The sequence below is a fragment of the Fibroporia radiculosa genome (assembly GCF_000313525.1).
Source record: "Fibroporia radiculosa TFFH 294 genomic supercontigs, scaffold135, whole genome shotgun sequence".
NCBI classification, from domain to species: domain Eukaryota; kingdom Fungi; phylum Basidiomycota; class Agaricomycetes; order Polyporales; family Fibroporiaceae; genus Fibroporia; species Fibroporia radiculosa.
Window position 1 is genome coordinate 27,733 of NW_012133177.1, and position 24,767 is coordinate 52,499.

General features: G+C 50.6%; 8 protein-coding genes across 8 annotated transcripts; all 8 read left to right on the forward strand.

Annotated features, from left to right (window-relative positions):
* Positions 1-394: 394 nt before the first annotated feature.
* On the forward strand, positions 395-1,211 carry FIBRA_00386 (uncharacterized protein; the record flags this gene model as incomplete). Its single annotated transcript, XM_012322284.1, has 3 exons — positions 395-737; positions 797-957; positions 1,020-1,211. 3 exons carry the CDS (start codon positions 395-397, stop codon positions 1,209-1,211), a joined length of 696 nt encoding a protein of 231 aa, XP_012177674.1.
* Positions 1,212-1,521: 310 nt separating this feature from the next.
* FIBRA_00387 (uncharacterized protein) lies at positions 1,522-2,620 on the forward strand (the record flags this gene model as incomplete). Its single annotated transcript, XM_012322285.1, has 5 exons — positions 1,522-1,640; positions 1,695-1,863; positions 1,940-2,221; positions 2,278-2,382; positions 2,438-2,620. 5 exons carry the CDS (start codon positions 1,522-1,524, stop codon positions 2,618-2,620), a joined length of 858 nt encoding a protein of 285 aa, XP_012177675.1.
* Positions 2,621-3,209: 589 nt separating this feature from the next.
* On the forward strand, positions 3,210-5,859 carry FIBRA_00388 (uncharacterized protein; the record flags this gene model as incomplete). The annotated part of the gene is made up of 5 exons (XM_012322286.1): positions 3,210-3,379; positions 3,434-3,557; positions 3,605-3,713; positions 3,763-5,586; positions 5,639-5,859. 5 exons carry the CDS (start codon positions 3,210-3,212, stop codon positions 5,857-5,859), a joined length of 2,448 nt encoding a protein of 815 aa, XP_012177676.1.
* A 4,968-nt stretch (positions 5,860-10,827) lies between these two features.
* FIBRA_00389 (uncharacterized protein) lies at positions 10,828-12,343 on the forward strand (the record flags this gene model as incomplete). Its single annotated transcript, XM_012322287.1, has 6 exons — positions 10,828-10,977; positions 11,031-11,267; positions 11,328-11,747; positions 11,802-11,938; positions 11,989-12,219; positions 12,271-12,343. The coding sequence occupies 6 exons, from the start codon at positions 10,828-10,830 to the stop codon at positions 12,341-12,343; spliced, it is 1,248 nt and encodes a 415-aa protein (XP_012177677.1).
* Positions 12,344-13,010: 667 nt separating this feature from the next.
* Positions 13,011-14,533, forward strand: FIBRA_00390 (uncharacterized protein; the record flags this gene model as incomplete). The annotated part of the gene is made up of 5 exons (XM_012322288.1): positions 13,011-13,139; positions 13,445-13,562; positions 13,614-13,797; positions 13,859-14,010; positions 14,061-14,533. The coding sequence occupies 5 exons, from the start codon at positions 13,011-13,013 to the stop codon at positions 14,531-14,533; spliced, it is 1,056 nt and encodes a 351-aa protein (XP_012177678.1).
* Positions 14,534-15,187: 654 nt separating this feature from the next.
* Positions 15,188-18,058, forward strand: FIBRA_00391 (uncharacterized protein; the record flags this gene model as incomplete). Its single annotated transcript, XM_012322289.1, has 4 exons — positions 15,188-15,313; positions 15,379-15,811; positions 15,865-16,505; positions 16,562-18,058. 4 exons carry the CDS (start codon positions 15,188-15,190, stop codon positions 18,056-18,058), a joined length of 2,697 nt encoding a protein of 898 aa, XP_012177679.1.
* Positions 18,059-18,821: 763 nt separating this feature from the next.
* Positions 18,822-20,235, forward strand: FIBRA_00392 (uncharacterized protein; the record flags this gene model as incomplete). The annotated part of the gene is made up of 4 exons (XM_012322290.1): positions 18,822-19,030; positions 19,086-19,139; positions 19,197-19,745; positions 19,800-20,235. The coding sequence occupies 4 exons, from the start codon at positions 18,822-18,824 to the stop codon at positions 20,233-20,235; spliced, it is 1,248 nt and encodes a 415-aa protein (XP_012177680.1).
* A 2,464-nt stretch (positions 20,236-22,699) lies between these two features.
* FIBRA_00393 (uncharacterized protein) lies at positions 22,700-24,259 on the forward strand (the record flags this gene model as incomplete). Its single annotated transcript, XM_012322291.1, has 3 exons — positions 22,700-22,869; positions 22,928-23,269; positions 23,335-24,259. The coding sequence occupies 3 exons, from the start codon at positions 22,700-22,702 to the stop codon at positions 24,257-24,259; spliced, it is 1,437 nt and encodes a 478-aa protein (XP_012177681.1).
* Between the last annotated feature and the right edge of the window lie 508 nt (positions 24,260-24,767).

The following is a 24,767-nucleotide window of genomic DNA, read 5'->3' on the forward strand; positions in this document are numbered from 1 at the left end:
TGCAGTCTGTTGCAGCGGTCTGCACGCATGAACTAATAAGGTTTTCGTCGTCGATCACTCTCGGAGCGCTCGCTCGACGAACAACGTGATCGCGTTCCTCTCTCAGGCTATATGCGAGTCCCTTCCAGTATGTCGAACTTTGTCGACCGAACGTCTAGCTGAATCGAGGAAAAAAATATTGCTATGTTGTGCTGATTTTGAACCGGGTTCATGTAGTGCAAGTCCAGTAACATTTACCGGATATTCAAATATTCTACCTTCGAGCTTCGGGTCTCAGTCGACTAGTAAGTCTCTGAACGCAACTCGGTATTGTTACAAATGAATTGCTCTGGCGTTCAGACCGTCAGATAACGGCTGAATCAATGAAAGACAGTCTTCTCGTCGGAGACACAGCATGCCACAAGTCGTCGTGGCATCCACGTTGAGCATGTCGCACAAAGGGTCCACAGAGCTGGAGCTGGAATCCCACTCAAGCCACACGCAGAATATCCCATCTTCCGCTTTACTTTGCTTTGACACTTATCCCCTCAGCCCCTCTCACCTCTGCACTCCGGAAATAACTTATCTGCGAAACAATATGCCACTCAGTGACGCTACCACTATCTTGAATCCGGAAAATTCACCTTGGACGCCAGAGAAGCCTTACGTTCCGCCTTACCTCAATATGCCTCCTGATGCTAGGAATATACGCTTGGCGACCGCGTACCTTGCCGCACTCAAAAAGGAATATATCAGACGTTCGTCCTCGCGGCTACATACTCTGGCTGTGCTCATTTAATTCTCCTGGATTGATCAGGTTTTCTCGAGAGAGAGCCTTATTGTATTCCACAGGAAGAGCGAGACGAGTATCACAACCTCTTCACGAAGTTGTGCGCTTCTGTGGAGGTTGTCGCGCCGTACATTGTTCTGTATGTGTGCGCGTTCGACGATTTTAGTGTGAAGAGGCTCATCGCCATTGTACGTTAGCCCTTGCATCTTAGTGGCTTGGTCTGATGAGCTGATCGTATGCTCGTATATAGACGCTCGTAGTTTCTTTTCAGAAAAGAGCGTACGAAAAGGGACAGCCTTACGAGTACCTGAGCAAAGAGTCCCTAAAGTCAGTCCTGGATACAGTAGAGGTCGCGATTACGTTGTTGCCGTACCCGCAATTCCGCAACAAGCTCCCGAGCTATGATCCATTCATGGTGGATGTGGACCTGTACATCAAATAATCAAGTTGGACAAGCCACAAGAATCAAGACAGCTCACATCCTGTTGTGCACAGCGAGATTCTTAAATTTAAATCGCATTCTTAGCGCGCATACTTGTGTGGCCTGGTCCTGCGACTGTACAGCGTACTGCAGTTGAATACATTCCTGTTGCGAAGTTTGAAGCACGTGAGCGCGTTTGTTCAAATGAAATTCAAACAATTCGGAATGAGTCAATTACTTGAGAATCGTCCGACTCATCCGTCTGCTCAGTAGCCGCGCTCGCAAAGCCTCCATATATTTGAACATCTTTGAGCAGGTCACTTCTTCCTCAATGGCAGCACTCGACGCCACAGTTGTCCCTCTCACACCTTCTACGCTCGCATCACTCTCACCTTCATCAAAAGCATGCATCGAACGGTTGCACTCACATCGCGCAGAGGAAGTCGACCTGTGCGTTCTCTCCTTCTACGGCACGACTGTTAACTAAAATATGGATTCGGTCAGCTCAGGGCAGGCGCGTTTGGCAGCAGTGCTCGTGTTACTGTATGAAAAGGCGGACGAGCTGCGCGTGCTCCTTACGACGCGCTCAAAGACGTTGCGCGCACACCCGGGAGAGACCGCGCTTCCGGGCGGGAAAGTGGACGAAAATGATGCAAACGCTGTAGCGACTGCCGTGAGTCTTGTCCGTAATAACTCGATATCTTTACTCAGTGGTCTTGCTGGATGGGATGCGCTGTTGCACATTGCAGTTTCGCGAGGCAAACGAGGAAGTTGGGTTGCCTTTGAATTGTCCCTCGATACACACTGTATGCGTCATGCGACCGTTTCTGTCCAACCGAAAGGTCGTTGTTTCGCCCATCGTTGCCCTTCTAACGGACCTGTCGGTGCTCGATGGACTGAAGGCGAACGAGGGAGAGGTAGACCACATCTTCGACCATCCACTCCGCGCGCTTCTGGATCCCGCCCTTGTGGGCAAAGAGAAGATGTCGAAGAAAGGATCTGCGGACTGGCCGTATGAGGCTGAGTTTCACGTGAGTAATGTGAGCGAAACGTCTGGAAGTCAATAAGTAATGAGAATGCTCCGCAGAGCTCGGAAGACAGGCGGCTAGTGTTTCTTGAGAATGCCATCTATCGGATGCATCGATTCCGAAGCGGCGCATCACCTGTTAAAGGCCTCACGGCAGAAATATTGGTACGTGCGGCCTATCGCATTGGTGCGTGTACCGATTATGCCGGGTCAATTTCAGATGACCGTTGCGGAGATCGCATATGGCGAGCATTTCACATTCGAACGATATGCCCCGGAGCAACTTACCAGCTTCAATGCAGTATTACGGCTCCTGGATGCTGTCAATTCTGCAGAAGTCGCTGCATCTGGTACGTCGACGCCTATAGGAGTAGCGTCTGGCATGTCGCACGCGACAGCGTAGAGGCAGAAAGTGTTATCTTATGCGTAACGTATTTGGAGGGATGCTATGTACCGGTAATCAGCTTTCTGTGGATTAGACATTGCTTATATCAGATGTTTCTTCTTCGTCGAGACGTCAAAGCCTCGCTAGAGCAGACGAGATTTCGGCGAAGTCGGATTGGGCAGGTGACGCACATCCGTGCAATTCCCCGCCATCAAGAGCGGTTTGAGTCATTGCGAGCGAATTGCGAGAGTATCGACCGGATTCCACTGTCTGGTGTCCACTGTTTCTGTGACGACATATCTGTAATTGTTATTTTTTGGCGGACGAGCATGTCTCAATTCTAAGTCTCCGCAATCTAATGGCATGTTTCCCCACTGATTCCTCATTGACACCGGCTCAACTGCCGGTGGGAGAAACAACCAGTTGTCTGGCGAGGCGCTGCTGACTCGGACTGTATCGAGTCGCCACTGGAAGTAGATCCGCCCTTTGGCCGATCGATCTGGCAATCGCGCGGAATTTAAGCGGCAGACCCGACTTTTGTTTTCATTCTTGAGTGCGGCAAAGCTCTGAGCATGTCTTGACTCTGCAACCTTTCGATTCATGCGGGATGTCTCTACTCTTCAAACATCTCCGCATCCATCAAGTCTTTGGCGCAAACACCGATGTCGGCAAGACAATCCTCACCACTGCTCTCGTGCGCGCATCCGCCGCGTCAGGCGTGCCCGTTCATTACCTGAAGCCCGTTAGCACTGGTCGGATGGAGGATGCGGATGATATGTACGCGTTCCGTGACATTTCCCCTGTTTGAATCTCACGATGAAAGTATAACAGGCATATTGAGCGCTTTGCTGGCGCACAGAACAAGATGATACAAAGCGCATGTCTATACAGATTTGGGGAACCTGTCAGTCCACATCTGGCGGCAAAGCTTGCAGGAACAGAGAGCCATAGACAGGTACATTGGAACTTATCCTGGTACCTGGATGTCGTTCTCATATCTAGCTTGAGGTTCCTTCCGATGCCGATTTTTTGACCACTGTTTCGTCTCACATCAGGCAGTCGGCCGCTAGCTCCGCACAGAATAGTCATATGTATGTTGAGACTGCTGGAGGTAAGTATCTCATACTTTTTCGTAATTTGCATCTGCATGATCCCTCCAGGTGTCCACAGCCCGACACTCTCCGGGACGACCCAAGCAGACTGCTACCGTCCCCTTTTTCTGCCGACTGTCCTGGTTGGAGATGCTAATCTCGGCGGGATCTCCTCGACCATCTCCGCTTATGAATCACTCCTCCTTCGTGGCTATATCGTTGACCTCATCCTTCTGTTCCGCGACGAATACTACCGAAATGCCGAATACCTTGATCCATATTTCGCGGAGCGTGGCATACGCTTACTTTCTCTGGAGCGTCCACACTCGCGCCTTGCGAATCCTCGTGACGAACGCGTAGAGATGGAGCGATACTACTCTCGACTTGTTCCTGAGCAGAAACAAGGCGGTATATTCGATGCCTTGGGGCATCTCGGCTCATGTCACGAGAAGAGAATTGCTGAGCTAGACTCCATGCCCCAGCGCGCGCTAAATACGTTATGGTGGCCATTTGTGCAGCATGGACTGGTTGTTAGTAAGGCAGACGTGAACGTCATTGACAGCGCGTCACACGACTTTTTCTCCGTCTATAATGGCCATAAGACCAATCCTCATCCAGAGACAAGCTCGTCGATGTCTTCTGTTCCCTCCGCATCATCTTCGTCACTCTTGGAACCTCAATTGGATGGGTCTGCATCTTGGTGGACGCAGGCTCTTGGCCATGCTAAGTCTGCACTGACGCTCGCCGCTGCTCGTGCTGCAGGCCGCTATGGACACGTCATGTATCCCCAAGCAGTGCATGCCCCTGCCCTGCAACTCGCTGAGCGGCTCATACATTCTGGCCCAGGGCATGGTTGGGCATCGCGCGTATTCTTCTCGGACGATGGCTCCACAGGCATGGAGGTCGCACTCAAGATGGCTTTACGTGCGTTCGCCGTGCGCCATGGTATTGTCGGTGCCGCGCGGAAGCAGTTAGGCGTGTTGGGTCTTCGAGGGAGCTACCACGGGGACACGATTGGAGCTATGGACGCCTGCGAGGAAGGTGTGTATACGTGCGAGTGGCACCAAGCGCGCGGATACTGGCTCGACGCACCCACAATTGGAAATCGCAAGGGACGGATCGACATTTCTCTCTTGCCTGCCATCGCTGAAGATGCTGGATATGATCACGTCGAAGTTGGTTCGTTACATGAGGCGTACGACGTTCGGAGCAGGCTATCGACCCCGCTCGCCGCTGTATACAGACGGTTCGTCGAACGCACGTTAAAGAAGCTGAAGGAGAACGGCGGCCCGACGTTGGGAGCACTCGTACTGGAGCCGCTCGTGATGGGCGCTGGTGGAATGATCTTTGTTGACCCCCTCTTTCAGCGCGTCTTGGTTGATATCGTGCGCGGGTCGTCGCCTCTACGCGAAGGAGAGTGGTCTGGACTCCCCGTCGTCTTCGACGAGGTGTTCGTCGGCTTGTATCGCCTCGGCGTGCGGAGCGCGTCCTCCATTCTTGGAGCCTACCCTGACATCAGCGTCCATGCGAAGATCCTCACGGGCGGACTTGTACCCCTCGCAGCGACGCTCGCGTCTGACTCTATCTTCAGTACATTCTTGAGCGAGAACAAAACCGATGCGCTGCTGCACGGCCATAGCTACACCGCGTATCCAGTTGGGTGCGAGGTTGCGAACGAGACGCTGGCCATTGTGGAGGAGCTGGCCGCGAGCAGCGCGTGGGATGATGCACGCATGCGGTGGGGTGCACCGATAGGCGAAGGGGAGAGGCAGACGGCAGTCTGGAGTTTTTGGGACCCGGCGTTCGTTAGCCGTATTGCAGCACTGAACTGTGTGAGTGAAGTCATGGCCCTGGGGACGGTGCTCGCTGTGCACATACGCGATGAAGCTGCTGGTGCGTAGGACTCTTCAGGTGGACGTATATGGGCGATCTGACGTCTATGCAGGATACCAATCGCATTCCGCGCATAAAATGCTCGAGCCTCTTAATTTGCGCACGGATGATGCTCTTCCGTCATCCGCCCCTGGAGGAGCGCCGTTTGGGTTCCACTACCGGACGTTGGGCAACGTTGCATATTTCATGCTGAGCCTCAACACGCCGTCTGATGTTGTTCGTGCGGTAGAGGAGAGGATACTTGTTACTCTTCAGGCGACTGATACTGTATAACTTCCGAATGGCGACGCCTTCTCATAAAGTAGGAGGCTTGGGCATGCAGGACAATCATCTCCTTCCCGTCAGTGAACTTTTACCACCGCACAGGAATGGCATGATTCACCCGAATGCACTTCTCCTTGATTCCGACTGTTCCTCTTAGATAGCACGAGAGTTGACAATGTAGCCAGACTGTGTGACCCATTTGAGTATGTTCGAGAGACAGGTATGGGGGAATTGCGGCCGTTTTGGATTCTCGATGCTATTTTTGTGATTATTTTTTTTCAAGCAGGTTGCCCGAGTACATCTAGGTCGAGAATCTGAACGGCGACCCTGTGTGTCTGAGTGCTGCAATTTTGGAGGGAGGTGCACCTCGAGACCACCAAGATATGTTGCCGGTGGATGCCCATGCCAGACCCGGAAGTCTCCAACAAAGTGGCGAAGCGCACTTCCATTCCTTGTTTTGAACAGCGGGCGGTTGCTCATGCCACTATTCCCCATCATTTTTAGGATTCAAGATTTGTTGCCCAATTGCGAAGGCCAGCCGCACGGCCCAAGTGCTGCAAATGGACCTCCGGATTAAGTACTAATCTTTACTGGCTACATAATTGACTCATAAGATTTGAATTACGTATGGAATCTTGAGAATGCGCGGAACAACGAGTACACTATGCGAACCGGGTTCAATCAAGATATGTCAGTCCATCAAGACGTTCTCATCATCTGTTCTCTGCCTGAGTTTTCTGCAACGAACGAACAAAATCCAGAGCTGTTTGAATTCCTGCATTGGAACGGTTCGAATACAAAGATACTCATGCTATTATTTGTTCCCAGCTTCACGTGTATCATGTTGATAATGTGAGTCGAATTTACTTCCACTTACCACTAGTGGGCTAGCGTAATGTGCTATTCCAATCTCGTTGAGATGATGGTGGAATGGGAAGCCTCGTCTCTCCCCTACATTAAACCGACAGCCTCACAGGGTATTTTTCAGATTGGAAGTACTAACGGTCGTTCCAGGCTAATGCATAAATCAAATAAATACGTCTGATAAGCAACTACGGCGCATATTAGCGACACGATTCATCCCAACTATTGTTATTGTTGTCTTCGACGCTCAGCGTCTGTCCTTTCTAACCGTGAACAGGTCCTGCGAAGCCGGAGGAAGAGCGAGCTATGTTCCAGATTCAAGGAGACACCGAGACGACCCGCACGACCTCTCTTGCAGATACGACTGGCCGGACTTCCGCGAGCAGGCATAGACGCAGGGTCGCTCAAGCGTAGAGAACGTTTGACTCACGGAAGTGGGGGTGCACCAACCATATTCGTTGATTGCGGACTACAGTAGAGAATAGTTGGTCGATTGGGGTTCTCATTAGGCAAAACACAGCGCTCACCTTGTCCAGGTAAACTGATGCACTTCCTGTATGGTCAATGTGTGAATCTCCGTGGCCACCTTCAATCTCCAACGGTCGACAGCCCTTGAAGACGAAACCATTCCAAGGTGCGAGAATGAGGGCTCCTGCTTGACTGTGTACAACACGGGGGCTGGAGGTCCTTCAAGAGACCGGTGAAATAACCAGTCATTTCCGTTATTAGTGCTGAAATGTTCATGCGGCGGAATTGGAAGCCAGGGCTGAACACTCGACATTGGTAATTGCGCTAGAATCCTCCCAATTGGCTCTATAGACGGATCAGAGATGTACGACATTAAACAGATATTCTCTACCTGTAGGACGGACTAGATGCGTGCCCGACATAAGCGAATCAATGTGGTGAAGTTCTTTTAGAATGGAATTGTCAAACTTATACTATGAGTAGAATAAGCAAATCAAAAAAACCTTGGGATGCCCTTCCACTGACTATAAAACCATACTGGTCCCTACATCTCAAATGAGACAAGTAGAAGCATAGAAAAACAAAGAAAAACCACAAGGCGCACACGGTGTGGGGAGCTTGTGATGGAGTCGGTGGCACACTTGGCAACCCAACACTACAAAAATGATGACAGCTCTGCCTTCAAGGGAAATGATAAATCTTACTTGTTACTTAATGATGGTTCGGATGCCTGCGCGAAGGAAGATTCGGGACCAAAATCAATATACGAGTCCATAAAGCTGAATTCGTTTTCGGTTGGTATTCGCGTCTGCTGCCACTTTGCGTCCCATTCGAAGGCAGAGACATTGATGTTCATCGAGGAGAGTATAGCAGACACAAGAAGCTAGGGTGTCGGGTGTTTGCTGGAAGTGGCTCGTGGATGCGGTGTTGAGGTTGACGCACTGCGATCGTAGTCTTATAAGTACCGTGCATTAGATAACTATAGGTGAGGTGAAGCAGCCACCGTGCCACACATCGCACTGGTCGCTTAAATGGGACATGCACATTGCCTCTAACAGGCCACACGCAATGCGGGAGAGGAAAGCCGGGGTGGAACAAAAACACGAGTGGCACGTCGCGGCATATCACCTTACAATTCGTCCCTCCGCCCAAGACCAAACACCAAACACAGTACGCATTAGTATGGATAAAGCCTCGTTCAAGCCATTCACACCCCAACCGCACTTTGCAGTCTCCCGAGAAAATAAAATGAAGTCATACCTGGTTCAAAGATAGTCGAGACTCGACCCGATGTGCCCTCGCGTCCTTCACCCAGCGTAGGAGCAAATCTAATGATACAGCCTTCTTCCATGCTCCGTGACGTTCTGGATAAGTCACAAACAGTAAGCCGTTACCAACCCTGGCATCGCCACATGGACGAGTGGCGTTTTGAGATCCGACGCCTGAGTGAACCTGGAGTCTGCCGGGAAATACCCAGACAAAACTCCAGAGATATAGAAATGGCATCTAGAATAGGCTGCATCAGGTAAAATATAGGACTAAGCCATATCTCATGAATGACTTCGATCCTGCGGACCGCTGACTTGTCATAGGCAGTGCTTCCGCAGCGGTCAGGACAATCGTTGCGGGGATCAAAGTTTGAGTCTCACTAAATTATCATCACAATGCATGGAGAGGTATTCTTCTCCACTAGCTCGAGCTCGAGTGTGGATGGTGGGTCGCGTGTGTGGCGTTGGCGTCTGTAAGAGCTGAATTGATAACACGCCACCAGCGCGTTTTGATCAATTCCCTTTTGAAGAACTGACTAGTGACTTCGTGCCTCCGCCTCCGGCCGCTTACTGGTACATAGGAGGTATCAAACATGTGAGCTCTTGAAGTTCAGTAGACATATAATCAAGTCCATGAAAGAGTGATGAATCGCGTACGGACGGACACGCAGCTGGATCTTGGCGATACACCGTGAACGCAAAAGATTTTCTTGAGGCTTACTTCTGAAACAATTCTTCGGACGGGTCGGTCAAGACGACCGACTTATGTTCTGAACATTATCAACTCATCGAAAAATCCAGAGGTCCCACGACCTGAAGTACAAGAATTAGAACAAAGCTTTGGTGCAAGGCTCATGCATGCGCAAAGCAAGAGAAGAGACGAACATAGATATTTGCACAAAGGGCGATAGCACAAGCCGAACTTACAAGACACTTACAATCTCACATAGACAAGGATGAATTAACGACGGCTGGGCTACAACTTCATCCGGCCAAATACATCATCATCTCTGAAGTGATGCTCCCTCGTACGCGAACAAAGAAATTTCTCGCATCTGGGACTGGTTTACACTCATAGACGGAGCTACTTGACCAGACGCGATAGGACACGAGCATATCTGAGAGAATGTCTGACGTATAGAGATCGTGGCTTCAGCGATATGCAATAGTAGGTTTGAAGTTCGTCAGCTGATGCTGTATGGACTAATCAAGATTTTGCCACAATGGCATGTCAGAACAGATCCCGAGCTCTGTTGCCAGCCTGCAAGCGGCGCCTTGAAGGGGACAAGTAATGCGGGGTCGGGCGAGATGACAATCAAAACTTACTCTCGTGGACACATATACACTAAGTCAAAAAGGCATGAGGTCAACGCACATCGAGCGGCGATTCTGAACTAGAAAATACGCTAATCATTATTCCCAGAGATCATGTGGAATTTTGGATCCATATGCACATGAAAACAGCAGATCTTACAATCATGAAACAATTGAATCAAACACCCCTTGAACGTAGGTTTCCACTGCGCTTCAAATTCAGAGCGAGCCGTTGCACAAAAGGCGGCGTATCTACCACTGCAAAGCTTGTTTAAATGAGCTGAATCAGAGTACAAGGCATGCAAAATATATTCAATGCATCTAAGCTGACGTTATAATTCAATCTCAAGATATTCTTGACAGTGCCCAGAGTCCGACCAGCGCATTGATTTAGGCTTGTACGTTGGCTCATCTGGACTTGGTTGGACCTCAGACGGAAACAACTACACTCACAATACGGATGCGACGAAAGTTTTGCGATACCAACATAAAAGTCGTGTTTCCGATAGGTTCATCCTAGTCCCGCCAATAGCACGCACTGGCACGGTTGTTCGTTGTCTGATCGACTCACATAATATTCACCGCGGCCGAACGTGATAAAAATGCTGGATTACTGCTGAACGGACACGTACTGCTTACGGTGAAGTTACGACGGTGTCATAGAAGGAATCAGACGCTCGCTTCGATGCACCCTCGCTCACACGCAAATCGCGTCCGGTACAACGTGATGATCACCTGGTTGGAACGCTTGTCAAAGACATTTGAGTCAAACAGATTTTTGAAAGCCTTGAATTATTTCCAGATATTGGGAAAATAAGAAATGGTTTTCGATGGGCAGACAAGACCACTTGAATGATGATAGAGACGTTAGCAGACGTTGCAAAGGTGCTATATATTCCAATTCGACGCGTTGGTCGGTTGTTTTATTGACGTTTCACTTTCAGCGCCCGCCAATCCGCGAGCAGTTTGTTCAAGCGCCCAATTAGTGTGACTCGAGCGCTACGTACTAAAAAGTTGGGACTCGACTCATTTCAGTCTCACCTCCTCCCACACGTCCACCAACATGTCCTTCGCTGCTAACGTCGTCCGTGCTGCCTCACGTCGTGCTCCTCGTACGGCGGCTCATGTGTCCTCAACGGTCGTAAAGAGCGCATCTTATTCTGTCTTTGCGCGCAATGCCGCTGCAGCGTCATCGCGGAGAGCAGCTATCCAGGTGAGTACCATCATGCTTATCTGAATATGCCATTGCTTCTACTAGTTACATAGCCTGTGCGCGGCATGAAGACTCTCAACTTCGCCGGAACGGAGGAGGTTGTCTACGAGCGGAGCGACTGGCCTCTGGTCAAGCTCCAGGACTACTTCAAAAACGACACCCTCGCCCTCATTGGATATGGCTCGCAAGGTCACGGCCAGGGTCTCAACGCCCGCGACAACGGTCTCAACGTGATTGTCGGTGTCCGTGAGGGAGGGGAGAGCTGGAAGCAGGCCATTGAGGACGGTTGGGTGCGTGTGTCTGCGACTGCAGGTACAGCGGACAGCCTTAGATAGCAATTTCTCGATTAGGTTCCTGGGCAAACCCTTTTCCCCATCGAAGAGGCTATCAAGCGTGGCACAATCGTCATGAACCTCCTCTCTGACGCCGCCCAATCGCAAACCTGGCCCACCATTGCACCCCTCATCACCAAGGGCAAGACGCTCTACTTCTCACACGGTTTTTCTGTCGTGTACAAGAATGATACTCACGTCATTCCCCCGACTGACGTCGATGTCATTCTCGTCGCGCCCAAGGGTTCCGGGCGTACTGTCCGCACCCTCTTCAAGGAGGGCCGTGGAATTAACTCCAGTGTCGCCGTGTGGCAGGATGTGACTGGTAAGGCAAAGGAGAAAGCTGTTGCTCTTGGCGTTGCGGTTGGCTCAGGTTACATGTACGAGACGACTTTCGAGAAGGAGGTGTACTCGGATTTGTATGGTGAGCGTGGTGTGGTAAGTATACTTTTCCAATACCGTATAATGTTTAAAATACTCATAATTTCGTAGCTCATGGGTGCCATTCAAGGACTGTTCCTCGCACAGTACAAGGTACTTCGTGCCAACGGACACACGCCGTCTGAGGCATTCAACGAGACTGTTGAAGAAGCAACTCAATCCCTGTACCCACTTATTGGCCAGCATGGGTATGTTCGTATGCTTCTACCTCAGATGTTAGTTGAACATGTTTTGTTAGAATGGACTACATGTACAATGCATGCTCGACGACTGCTCGTCGCGGTGCCCTTGACTGGGCTAAGGTTTTCGAGGAGACGAACTTGCCCGTGTTTGAGAAGCTATACCAGAGTGTACGGGATGGCACAGAAACGCGCCGAAGTCTCGAGTTCAACGGTCGATCGACGTACCGCCAGGACCTCGCGAAGGAGCTCAATGAGATCGACGACCAAGAAATCTGGAGAGCTGGCGCGTATTCATTGTTGAATTCGTTGACGATGAGTGCTAACACACATGTCCACAGGCAAGGTTGTGCGATCTCTCCGACCCGACAACCAGTCGTGAGCCGCATACGCGTCTTGATGGGCTGCGGATGAATGAGCGTATCGTATCATACCCAAAAGCATTTCGATGCACTGTCTTCACCATTGACTATTGTACATTCTCTAAGTTTTGCGTGCATGCTGAGCAAAGTGATTTGAGTCCATGATGTATTCAGGTGCTGAATTTGAGCATCTATGTATACTTGATGCAATGGTCATGACTCTGAGGCATACTTGAAGTTTAACATCCCCGCTGCATCTCGGTCCCTCTGCTGTGTTTTTGAACTTACCTCCTCCGGTATAACTTGATACAAGTTTGGTCAAATTAGTTTGCTTAATACGCTGAAGCCTGAGACTCAAGAGGCTGTGACGGCTGTGGTTTGGCTCGCCCGAGATTGGCAGGTTGCTTACGAAATCTTGTCGCGGCATAGCGTCGCGCAGCTGCGCCAACGGCGCTCACGGTCTTGCCCAGTCTCCCGCTTTCCTGCTAGATCTCGACGCTGTTTGTGCTTTGCAGTGCTTTGTGTACACAGTTCACGACCTACACTTCTTGCGCGCAGCGACGATAGCGACTGCTCATAACTGAACCCTCGAGGACTACGTTCCCTCGGACCTGCGCCGCCTATCACTACCACACGACCACTGTTACCCCTCGCGCCCTAATTCCCCATCCCGGAGCGAAGATCGACAGACACCACGCACCTCGCCTTGCTGGACCAACATGGCCCTCTTGGACTCGATACAAGACGCCGTATCCCGCGTCCTGCCCCAGAAGAGAACAACCCTCCCTATCCCGGCATCGACAACAGGGGGCATTGGCAGCAGCGTTATGATGCCTTTCCAGGACGACGTACGTATCCCCCTATATCTATCGTCTGGTGCAGCGCTTTGTTCAGACAATCCTGTTGCGGCACTGGAAAGGTTTGAAAGGGGATCCCCGGACCAGTCGTCTCGCAGACTGAGACAGGGTTACGTAATGTTCATGTTCTTGCAGCATACCCTCTCGCGTCTATGGAGACGTCCGCTCAGACGGGAGGGTATCTAGTCTTCCTCCTCTTCATTCCCGTGCTCTCAACGATATGGATTTGGGTTCATATTTTCCGTCTTTATCGCAATGTGTGGATCTTAGCTAACTCGCTGTGGTTGTCGTGACAGATGATCGTGTCCAAGCCCGCCATCATATTTCATGCATCCCAATCATTCTTCAACTTCTTAGCGATGTGCTGCTTCGCTAGTGTTGCCAGCTTCCAAGCAAAGTGGAAGGTTGGTCCTTGTGCGTCCTATTTCTGTGTCTTATAATGCATCCACTGATATCGCGCTGTAGCCGGATTAACAGGCTTCGCGCTCTTCATCGCTGTAATTGGCATCGTGTTCCCTCTCTTCCTGTTGTTTGTACCAGTGGTGTACGAAAAGTACAATAAGGGTGCACGTCTAGCGCGTGCACTCAGCGAGCTACGTGTCGGGTTTATCATGAGGGGGACAGGGTCTGCAGTCAGCTTGTTGATCGCGTGAGTACCAGAAACGCATTCGGTGCACATACATATATGGATTTCTGATCTTTCCGCGTAGTTTCATCGTCACTATCTCCGCGTGGACAGAGCCCGGTTGCAAAAACCCCAACAATGATCCCCACGCAAGCCTAGGTTCCTCTTTCAAGAATGGTCTAGGTGGATGGTGTAGCACAAAGAAGGCGGGGGCAATTTTCTTCTGGCTCGCATTTGGTTTGTGTTCTCGCTTAGTGGTTTTATCATTGACACTAACTACCTAGTAGGTTTCTGGATGGCGTCACTCACCCTCACTATTCTCGACTGGCGGAACGGCAAGTCAATGCGTCCCCGTGATCCTCCTTTCTCGCATCCTACCGAATTCTCCGAAGTGGAGACGCGCATGGAAGAGGAAGAGGGTGAATTTGACGACGAGGAGTCGCAGTATCACAAGCCGGCAGACAACTCAGACGCACTGCAATCACCGTTCGCTGACGGATATGCACCTCCGACCAGTACGTATGCGCCTCCCACGCTGCCCCGTCCCAGCATCGATGCGTATGGCGCGTTCTCGGACCCACCACCGACCGGCTTTGGAACGGGCGGAGGCACGTCGCCGTCTCCTGCGGCGGACACGCCGAGGGTGAGCAGGACGATGCAGTACGCGGATCCGTATGCTGCAGTGCGAGCAACACTTACTTCAGGGCAACAACATGGTGGATCGGGTGCTCCTCCGCCGGGTTATTCCACATACAACTGATTCACAAGTCTGTCGCGTCCGACGATGGCTAGGAAATATGCATCCTCGCGGGGACTGGTCCTCGGTATGACTCACGATATATATGTTCCACGAACACAACACAATTTTCATTTTTCATCACATCTACCTGTTGTTATTTCTTATTCGGCCGGTGGCTAATTGCTAACTTATGACCCTGTCGTTGAGAAATTGTTCATGTATCAACATCTACATCATGCAGATGATAGCTAGAGTGACAGTTCGGGAGGATGTACATAACCCATTCCGTTAATCTGATGGTATGCTTGTGTATATGGACAGAATTTGTTACATGCATTTTTGAATTATTAGTCGAATTTCAACCAATCTACATCACATTTTGAGGAGGTGTGTGTCACCTTGTCTCAGCTCTGGTCGGTTGGCTGAGGTGCTGAGGTAGCCTTTTTTGAGTTTACTTACTACAAATTACCAGCCTAAGTCAGAATTTGTCACTGTGTGCAGATACAGTTCTTCATCATACTTGCCTACCTGTAGCATCCCTCAGTATGATCTTGTTGGGGTGAGCTCAGGAAGTCTTGGTCCTGATTTAGTTGGTGATTATGGGAATCAAGACGCGGTGGCGGATCTGTTTACTGTTGTTGATCAACGGCTTTCAACTTCACCTCCATCACGTCTATGGCCCCGAAACAGCGCGACCCCCCGCCCGCGCCCGCGAGCGGTATTCTATCTAATGTATTTGGCTTTGTCTCGCGCGAGATCGAATCCTTTGTTACCACCGCGACCGGTTTAGGTGACAGCCAGGTGTGTGTGTCTTATTTATTCTTCAAGTGTGTTGGATACTAAATTCGAACATGGCTCGCGCACAGGCGACTATCCCGTCACAGGCGTCGACATCGCGCGTCAAACTCGAAGATAGTCGAAGAGTAAAGGTAAAGAAGGTCGGGCGCGACAGAGCAAAGTCAAAACACGCGCGAGGGACTACTGATGACGCCGAAGAGGACGATGCGCGCCGGCGGAAGCTGGCGCGAGCCAGGGAGCGGTCGAGCAGCCCGCCATTACTTGCACGGCATACTGTGAAGAAGCATAAGCAACATATATCTCGAGTCTCAACGTCTGCATCCCCTCATCTAACGATTGGCGCTGTGGAAGGTCGGTTTGGCCTCTTCTCCGTTTCATCATCGTATGAAAGCAATTGTACAGAATGCGGTAAACATTCCGGTACTCTATATCCCAGAGAAGAACATATGCATAAAATAAAGTCGCAAAGGCTTCCATCGCCGACGCGTAGCGAGGATGCAGGTTGGTGTCTCCGTTCGTCACTCCCAAGCATCGACGTAAATGCGTTATATTAGGTCCACATTCCCCCTCGCGTACACCCCCTCCCATACCAGCCCTGCTCCTTCCTCGATCGACGCCAATCACCATGCCAGGTTCCTTTTATCCTCGTTCTGAATCGATAATGCCCGATTTAACACCAATGCTCGCGCGTCGTATATCTAATCTACCCCGTACCCCAAGTCCGCCATTACGTTCAATTTCTCAGTCACAGCCTGGGCCTTCACGTTCTCCCGATCATTCTCGAGCATCAGACGCGACCTCGCAACTTGAAGGGACCACCAGAGGCCGGAAACGTGAATTGGATTCCACAAGAATCAGTGCAATGCCTGATAAGGATGATTTTCTCCAACCTGCTTTTATCGAGGGCCATTCCTGTGACCGTTCGATCCTTGTCGTGGATAGCAAAGGGAAAAGAACAGAAATATCAAGAGAAGGTGAATTATCAGATAATACAAAACGATCATCCAAGGCAAAGGGCAAAGAGCGTGCCTGTGACACGTCTGGGGAGATTAGGGTGCGCGGGAAGGAACGTGAGCTGCGTGCCGCACGCGAAGCCCAGCTGCGTAATGAGCCGCCCCGTGATGATGAAGAGCGAGGTCGTGACAAGCAGCGCATACGGATGTTAGAAGAGGAGATTGAGAGGTTGAAAGCTCAGGTAAGCATGTGGAATGTGGCATGTGGCTTGAAGCCGTCTCTGAACATTCAGATCAGCTTGCCGCCCACAACTCCACATCTTCACAACTCCCACCACCACCTCCGCCGCCGCCGCCACCTTTTCGACCGTCGTCGAGTTTGCCGAGCATGCCCTTCAAGGTTCCCGACCTTCCGCCTGGAGTCCCTCGCGCTACAGAGTCTTTCTTGGCAAATGTTCGCGCGAATCTCAAGCATACTGCACTGCCCGTCGAGGTCCCTATTAACGACGTAACTGGGCGAACGAGACGAGCTGGTCAGCCGACTGTGAATGTCCCCACAGACAAGATGGCCGCGTTTTTGAACGAGATGAAGACAGTAAGACTGCGAAGGATCAGCACTGGCACTGGAGCAATGCCTCCCCCTTCCTTAGATGATAGGAATCTGCTACGAAGCAATAGCGATACGCGTGCGCGAGGGTATGCCCACGGCGAGAGATCGTTCAGCACGGTCGAAGCCCTGGTTGGGGAGAAGAGGAAGCGCGATGCCAGTGCGGATGGTGCTCCGTTCAAACGACGTGTCACCACTTTTGCACTGGCCAACATTAACACAGGATCATCCACGACCTCGACCTCTTCCCAGACCTCATACGATTCTCGTGCCACAGGTTCCTCAACCTCTATGTCATTTGCTCCTGCATCCCGTCTATCGGGGCGCACGTGGCCCTCAGTGTCTACAACCGAGACCGATATTACAACGCCCTCTCTGTGTTCTGATAACGAGACGGAGCAACGAAAGGAGGCGGAAAGCTTGCCGCACACACCACCTCATCCTATCCGTCGCGAAGGGTCTGTGAAGCAGGGCTCTAATGCGCCGCCAGACGTAGAGGTGATCGACGTTGACGCGGAACTGGAGCCGACTCAGATCGTAGAGTCCGATCCGCCGGAAACAGTTAAACCGGATGTTTTCGCCAAGCGCCCTCCCCAGTCACCACTACCTGCTCCTGCGCCTCGCCGGGCGCGTCCGCCGGCGAGGAAACGGGCCAAACAACTCGAATTTCAGTTTCTGAGATCTACCGACGGAGACGGTTCGCTGTTGAAATCACAGGGACATCCGCGAGGCGGTGCCGTTGCGAGCAGGAAGGGCGGTAAGACAGTGGAGACGAAGAGTCGTTTGCCTGTTCCTGTTCAAACAGCGAAAGCTCCGAGCGGTACGGACATACCGCAGGAACAAGGCCAGGAAGAGCCATCTGCTGCGTCAAATCGTGCGCGACGGCGACGGACATTGGACGAGGAGCTGCGCAGGGCGGGGGATGACTTGTGGGCCGATGAACTGTCGCTGAAGCCTGGTGATAGTGAGCGACACAACGTAGACATGGACAGTGGAGAGCTCGTAGGTGTTGGTACGAAGAGCACGCGACAGGGGTTTCTGAAAGGTGGTGGTGGTGGTGGTACTCCGGTCTTTATGGGTGTAGGGAACATCCAAGGCGTGGAGGACGACGGAGATGATGAAGATGAGGGGACTGATGATGATATTCCTCCTCCACCGGTGAGATCGGCAAGGAGGGTGAGGAGTTAAGTGTCTATCTTATCATTATTTGTGTCGCGTGTCGCTGTCAATTTTGCACTAGCATTTACTTTCGATCTCTGTATCTTACCCATCTGGATGTTTTGGGAAGCGACTTTGTGGGTCAGTGTATCTTTGCCAATCTACATGCCTTGTGAAGGAATCCATGCAATACGCTGCCGTCACATAATGTATGGAAGTCCAGGCCTGCGGAGTTGGCCTGGATATCTGATATATTAGGTGATGACCTTTAAGTTGGCCCCAGGCGATCTTGCGATTGTGAAAGTATAATAATTTCCCTTCCCTCTCAGATGAGGGGTTCTTGCATCGCAGTCGACTCGTCCAGTGATGTCAGAGGATCAACGGATCTCCTCCCTCGAAGCAGCTTGGTAGGAAGAAGGCTGACACGAACTCTGCTTTACTATTCCCCGTGCATTCCCAGCCGCTTGTCTCTTCCAGTGGTCCCATATCGCACCACGTTTCGTCGATGCAATGTGGCCGTTGTCGCAGGAAGCCACGTCATGGTTGGAGATGTGGCTACATTGCTAACAAAGGTTGTAGGGGCATCGCTTAGATTGCATTGTTCTGGCCGTGTTTGGTGGCGCTGACGAGCCACCGCCCGAAATTCGACCTCCGGGCCTTTGACTAAGGAGTTTAGTCCACATTATTTGATGGGCCAAAACGCAACCTTGATTCTTTCAGCAACCTTGCAAGTCCACGTTGGCATCCGTGCCTTTTCTTGACATCCGTTCCGCCGCTATTTCCCTGACAAGAGATGATTTCTTCCGCTCTTCCTGCCATTTTCTCCTACGACTCAACTTCCTTAGAATCCGAAGACTTGCCTACTGCGGAGGACGAAATTCTTGGTATTGGGCCTTCGACATATTATCATGCATGCGAACCACCCGAAGCTCCCTGGGAGCCCCACCTCGCGGAGTTCAGCACCACTCCAATGTTCTTGCAAACCTGGGAGTGGTACGAGAGGTGAGTACAGAAAAGTTAATCACTCCTGTATGCTGACTCTGGCTACGCTTTACAGGCTCAAGACGTGTTTGTACGCAACACCCAACCTGGACGCATACTACGCAGCAATGTACGATTTTGAACACTTCATGAATAGCCGAATTTTCGCTTACCTGCTTGTCCTTAGTGATGCGTCCGAAGACAAAGGTTCTGCAGCATCATTGGCGAGTGCTGTTGGCGGAACTCGTTGGCATGACGTGTGTCATCCGATTCCATCACGAATATCTACCTTTTCCGCACTACAGGTTTTGTCGCCGGAATCCTCCCTGGTGCAAGGGGACGAAATATCGGCGTTGGCATCGATATCTGATGCATGGCAGATAGACTCCACTTCCGATGATACAGATTGGTCATCTATAGTTGCAGAGTTGCAAGAAAATATCATGAAACCTCATAATGAGACGCCTGCGGATCCTTCCCTAGATATTTCCGGCAGCCAAATTCCTGCTTTACCCGACCTATCCACTGTATCCGCAATGGAGTGTATGAAACCAAGCGAGGCGCCGCACGCAGGGCCAAGAACCCAAGTCCAAACCCTGTATGCTATCGACAATACTAACGTCAGTTCGAACCTCCTTGACGGCAGCTACGTTGGTGCTGTCAACGGACCAGCGGTGCTCAGCCGTGCAGGCACTGAAGGCCTACCAACTATCCAAGATTTGCGACCTTATTCGTCGTGAGTCTTGTCCTACATTTGTCCTTAGTAGTTTGGCTGATCTTTGGTACCCAGTCTGTACGCACCCTTGGCGTTCTTCGGACAACCCCCCTCTATCTCTGTTCGTTATTTCGCGGGAAATACGGCAACCTATCCTCAAATCGCCCCCGGAACCCGATATCAAGCCTCTTACGGAAAGCTTCCCATCGCTACGGCAATAGGAACCTGGCCAACAAGTGCATTTGCCGGGCCATATTCTTACAGCATTTACACCTCACCTCGGTCACCTCCCCCAGGAACGATTCCGTACATCTCAAAGCGCCTACGGTCAGCGAATCCAAAAACTGAAGTCAAGTTTCAATCTAGTGCCAAGACAACCCATGGGGACACGCATATAAGATACCAGCCTGCTAAGAAGCATACGGGGGTTGGGGAGGGTATCCACTCGGTCCATACCGCCAACGACGCGAAAGGTCATCAGCTCGCACGAACATTCATGCGGAGAACCTAAGACGTCTATATCAAGACTGCGGCTTCCCCGGATCCCATTTCATCGACATGCATTTCCCAGAGAAGTGACCGAACTTGACATACGTCTAGCCCGACACTGAGGTAAAGTGGTATTTCGGGGCCAAGATACCTGTTGTGATTGAGCATATAAAGGATACTCATTTGGATCTCAACGGCATGCCTATTCCGTGTGGTGTCAGAGGCTGTACACGTGAACAGAGGGTATGTCGCAGAAATTCTCGACAGCCTTTACAGGACACTCATTGGGGCGTTGAACATTGAAAGGGTGACAGTTCGGATCGTCTGCACATCCGAGTATACGTAGTGAATATTTATGATGGACCAAAAGGACAAGATGTAGGGAGTGATCCATGCCGAACTTGCTATAGAATTGCGCTGCTGTTTTCTGATTGTGCTCATATTGTATTGCCGGCTCGCATTGTAAGGTTTTTCATTTCTGTTGGGAATTGTAGGCAATGTTATTGATTCCGCGAATATGACGTGAATCTTAGATATACCGGGAAATGCCGGGGTTACCGCGCCGTGGTAATCGGATGACGGTGAGCGCGCTTTGGGCGCAAGCAGCTATCTCAAGTCTGGAGCTCGAGCATACTCTCGTAGAGTTTTCTGCATTAAATGTAGCGCATATAGTATCTGCGGCAAATACAACGCGGGCATGAAAGTAATAATCATAAAAAACTCAGGCTATGCTTCGTTCTGTCCTGAACGTCGCATGTACCGAACTACGCTATTTTCCCCCCATTTCTCAAGGATTGCTCGCTGAAGAATGGTAGGACAAATTCAGCTAGAGAGAGGAAGGAAAAGAAATGTGTTTCTCACAAATCGCTTTAGGCCATGGTACGTATCTTCAATATCTGTCGCTTCTACTTGCAGTCTGATTTGGTCTGTGATACTTAAGTGCCATTTATGTCCAGAACGATGATAGGTCTTGTAAGCAACAGGTTTGTCGCGACTACATCTGCACCTTTAAACCTGCCTCTGCAACTGATGTCGGCACATCCTCTAGAGTATCATATGCGTGGGTTCGAATGAACGTCAGCGAGCGAATTCTCTCACACACTGGTAGTCAAATCAAAAGCAAATTATCATACCGATTTGATTTCTGAACCTTCAGACTTTTGACTCGCCAAATTATCAAAATTTACCTCTTTAACCAACAGATACAAAGATCTCGAGGTAGCATTTACCTCGCTATCTCCGATGAATCACTATACTGAAATTGTTCGTACATATGCGATATTTGTATTAGATATTTTTCGCGAGAAAAGAGAGCAGGATAGGCAAAAAAACTTCACCTTATACAAACAGGACACACAAGTACCCCGGTGCGCATACGTGACAAGATGCCTTGGCACACGCCAGTCTTGTGTTTGAATAAATACCACCCAAGGTGAACATGCTACTGCAGCATCGGGAGAAGGCGGTGTCCAGCTGGCGAAGAGTGCTTTGCGCCAACAGCAACTTCAAGTCACTCCACCCCAATCAAAAAGTCATTTTAGGAAGCTATCAGAGGAAACAATTGTGTCGGACGGCGCACTGAGGGACCCATCGAAGCAAGTATCGTACTACCTGGGTCTCCAAGGTAACAGTGACGCGTTGCCTTGGTTTCAATTGAGATATCAAGATCTTCGTAGATCAAATCACACCCTATTCGAGTTGGCTCATTTAGGAGTTTCTGCCATGTGCAACTAATGTGGGCATTGTGGGCGCACATTCTCACCCGAGGCGAGGATGTCTCGGCAGGCAACGCATGGCTACTTTGTGGCGACGAACCTATGAGGTCCGACCGCTCCGACAGACAATCGAAATCCGACGCGGGCAAGTTTGGTGTTGTCTGTGGGCGCCGGGCGTTAATACGGATTCCAAAGACAACAAAGGGCGACTTTTGCGGCGGTGATCTGACACATCGACAAGTCGGCAACATGTGTAGTCTACCCGGAGAAATGACAATTTCCGATATAGACACAGTCCTAAAGGATTTAGATATCTCCAGGTGAGGTCGAACTATGTGTCTTACGGGTGAATACTACGGAGGATCACATATCACAGATATGCAGGATGCCAACAGTAGCCCGTCAGACTCAGAATCACTTAATTGGAAGAATGAAACGACGACCGGCGAAGTTGGGTGCGCTTCGGTAAGCGTAACTGAACTACATCGGAGCCACTTTCCGGGCTGGTCAACCATCAAAGCGTGGACCTTCCACGTCTAGGCCAGTGCCGGCCGCGTCCCTTGTTCTCTCTCCGAAAATGTGGCTAAGAGTAAATCACGCGTGTTTCTTCCGAACTTGGGAGTCCATAGCTAGGATGTAGGTTCTCGGATGTTTAAATACGGTCAACCCACAGCTTTTTTTCTACATCCACGTCCACACACTGTGACATCTATCTGCACCGAACTCCACCTTCTCCACGCATCATCTATTTCAGCCCTCATCTTCTTCAAAATGTCACCTCTCCCTGCGGAATTCGACATGGTCCTCGACTCCATAAACCTCCTTCCGCTCGACACCGAAGCGAATTTTGTGGCAGCTGCATACAATCTCATGAGCATGGTTCCGGAAGACATTAACGCTTTGATAGACTGGGAACAATGTGGCCCTTCAAATAACTCCGGGTATGTTGGACTTTTTTGTGTGCCACTCCCAAGAATTATTAAGCTTCCCTTTTCGCAGTGTCAACGATGATTCCACTGTTCGCGTTAGTGAAGACAACGTACCTTCTCCAACTACTATCGCCATCGCCGTGGTCGATAATAACGCCATTCCCACACATGCTTCGGAGTGCGAGAAGCAGCAATACCCTTCCGACATCTCTGTCAGTACATCATATCCCACGGTGGATATAGCGGAGGCACGAATGATTCCTCAAAATACACAGCAGTCAGTGGGGGCTTCTGCTCCTCTATTTTACGAGGCGACAGAAGAAACGGAGACCTTCGGCTATGGATCTATTCCTAGCGCACACAGTGTCCCCCGCGGTCCAGAACCTATAGGCGGAGCTGGTAGCAGCGGCGGGTGAGTTTGTTTGTTTCGACATGATATACCAACGTTGATCATATTTCTCGACATTTTCTTCTCAGTGCAGGAATACTTGCATGCCAAACGATGGGAAGAGATGTCTTGTCCTTTTCAAGCCTGACGGTCCTATCAAGCGAATGGTCTCCGGTCGCCGACGGGGACACCGTCTTCAAGCCCGATGGTTCCCCTGTACCACAGCGGGCTTCAGTATCCCCAAGGTCTTGGCCTCACGCTGATGCTGAGGTCACGACAGCGCTTGAGCCGCATTCCTCCGTTTTATCTCTCTTTCTCCCTCAGACTGTTCCCGGAACAGCGACCGGCAATTTGAATTCTTTGACGCAAAACACGAGAAAGCGCGCACGATCTGAAAGGGAGGAGGACGGGCCAATGAAGCGTCGTAAAAGCGGCGCAACAGAGGCTGCAGAAACCACTACCAGGGCGATGAAAGGGAAGACCAAGGCGGCCTCCGCGCATCCGGCTGCAAAGTCTAAATCTTCTATTGCGCAAAACCACGCAGATAACGCCAATGAGGATATCGACAAGTCTCCAATGAGCTGTCGAATGTCTGAATGCAGCTTTGTATCGGACCCACTCTCTCTATGGGACCATTTTAAGCGGACCCACCAACCGTCACTGCTGGGAAGACAAATTCCGATCAACACAGAAGACATGCGAGTCCGGTGTATCTTCTGCGACGAAGAGGACAGCGCGAGGAAGGTTTTGCATCATATCCAGGCCATACATCTCGCGGACAAGAAAGACGGAGAAAAGGTTGCGTGTTCTGGCTGCGAGGAAAAAAAGATGGTGGACAAAAGCAATTTCAAGCGCCACCTGATGGACGTGCACTGGAAGATTGAGGGCTACGTCTTTACTTGCCAGATTTGTGGCGACAAGGTCAGGAAAGATGCATGGAAAAACCGGCAGCACTTCCGAAAATGTCTATCGTCGCGTATGCATGAGAGTGCCAAGAAAAAGAAGGGGAGATAATACTATTGCATTTTGTTACTGGCAGTGTCCATCCATTGCTTGTGATTTCGTTGGTATCGTTCGAATTACCGGATGAGTGCATCGTGTTGAACAGCAGACGCAAGCAAAAATTCCATGTTGTCGAGGTGAGGATATTAGCGAATATGAGGATGACCTGTCTCATCGTAAATTGCGAGCAGATCATCCAAGTCTTTGGTAGGGGATTAGACAAATCATCCGCAACGTCACTATCCAGACTTCAAATTGCGAGCCACCATTGAAGTCAGCACGGCCGTCCACTGGCGGCCTAATTTGAGTCCCAGGCAATGACTGTCCGTTGAGATACAAGGATAGAGCGTAGGGCCACTTCGGAACACACTCGAAACCTTTCTTCTTGTTCATGAAATTAGTAACGCATGTATCCATATGGTTACGGGATTTCCATGCATCCTTCCGAGTTTTTGTGTTGCAGCGCTGATACGTCGTAACAAAGCCCTCGATGGCCCAATGCGTGCTGAACACATGCCTC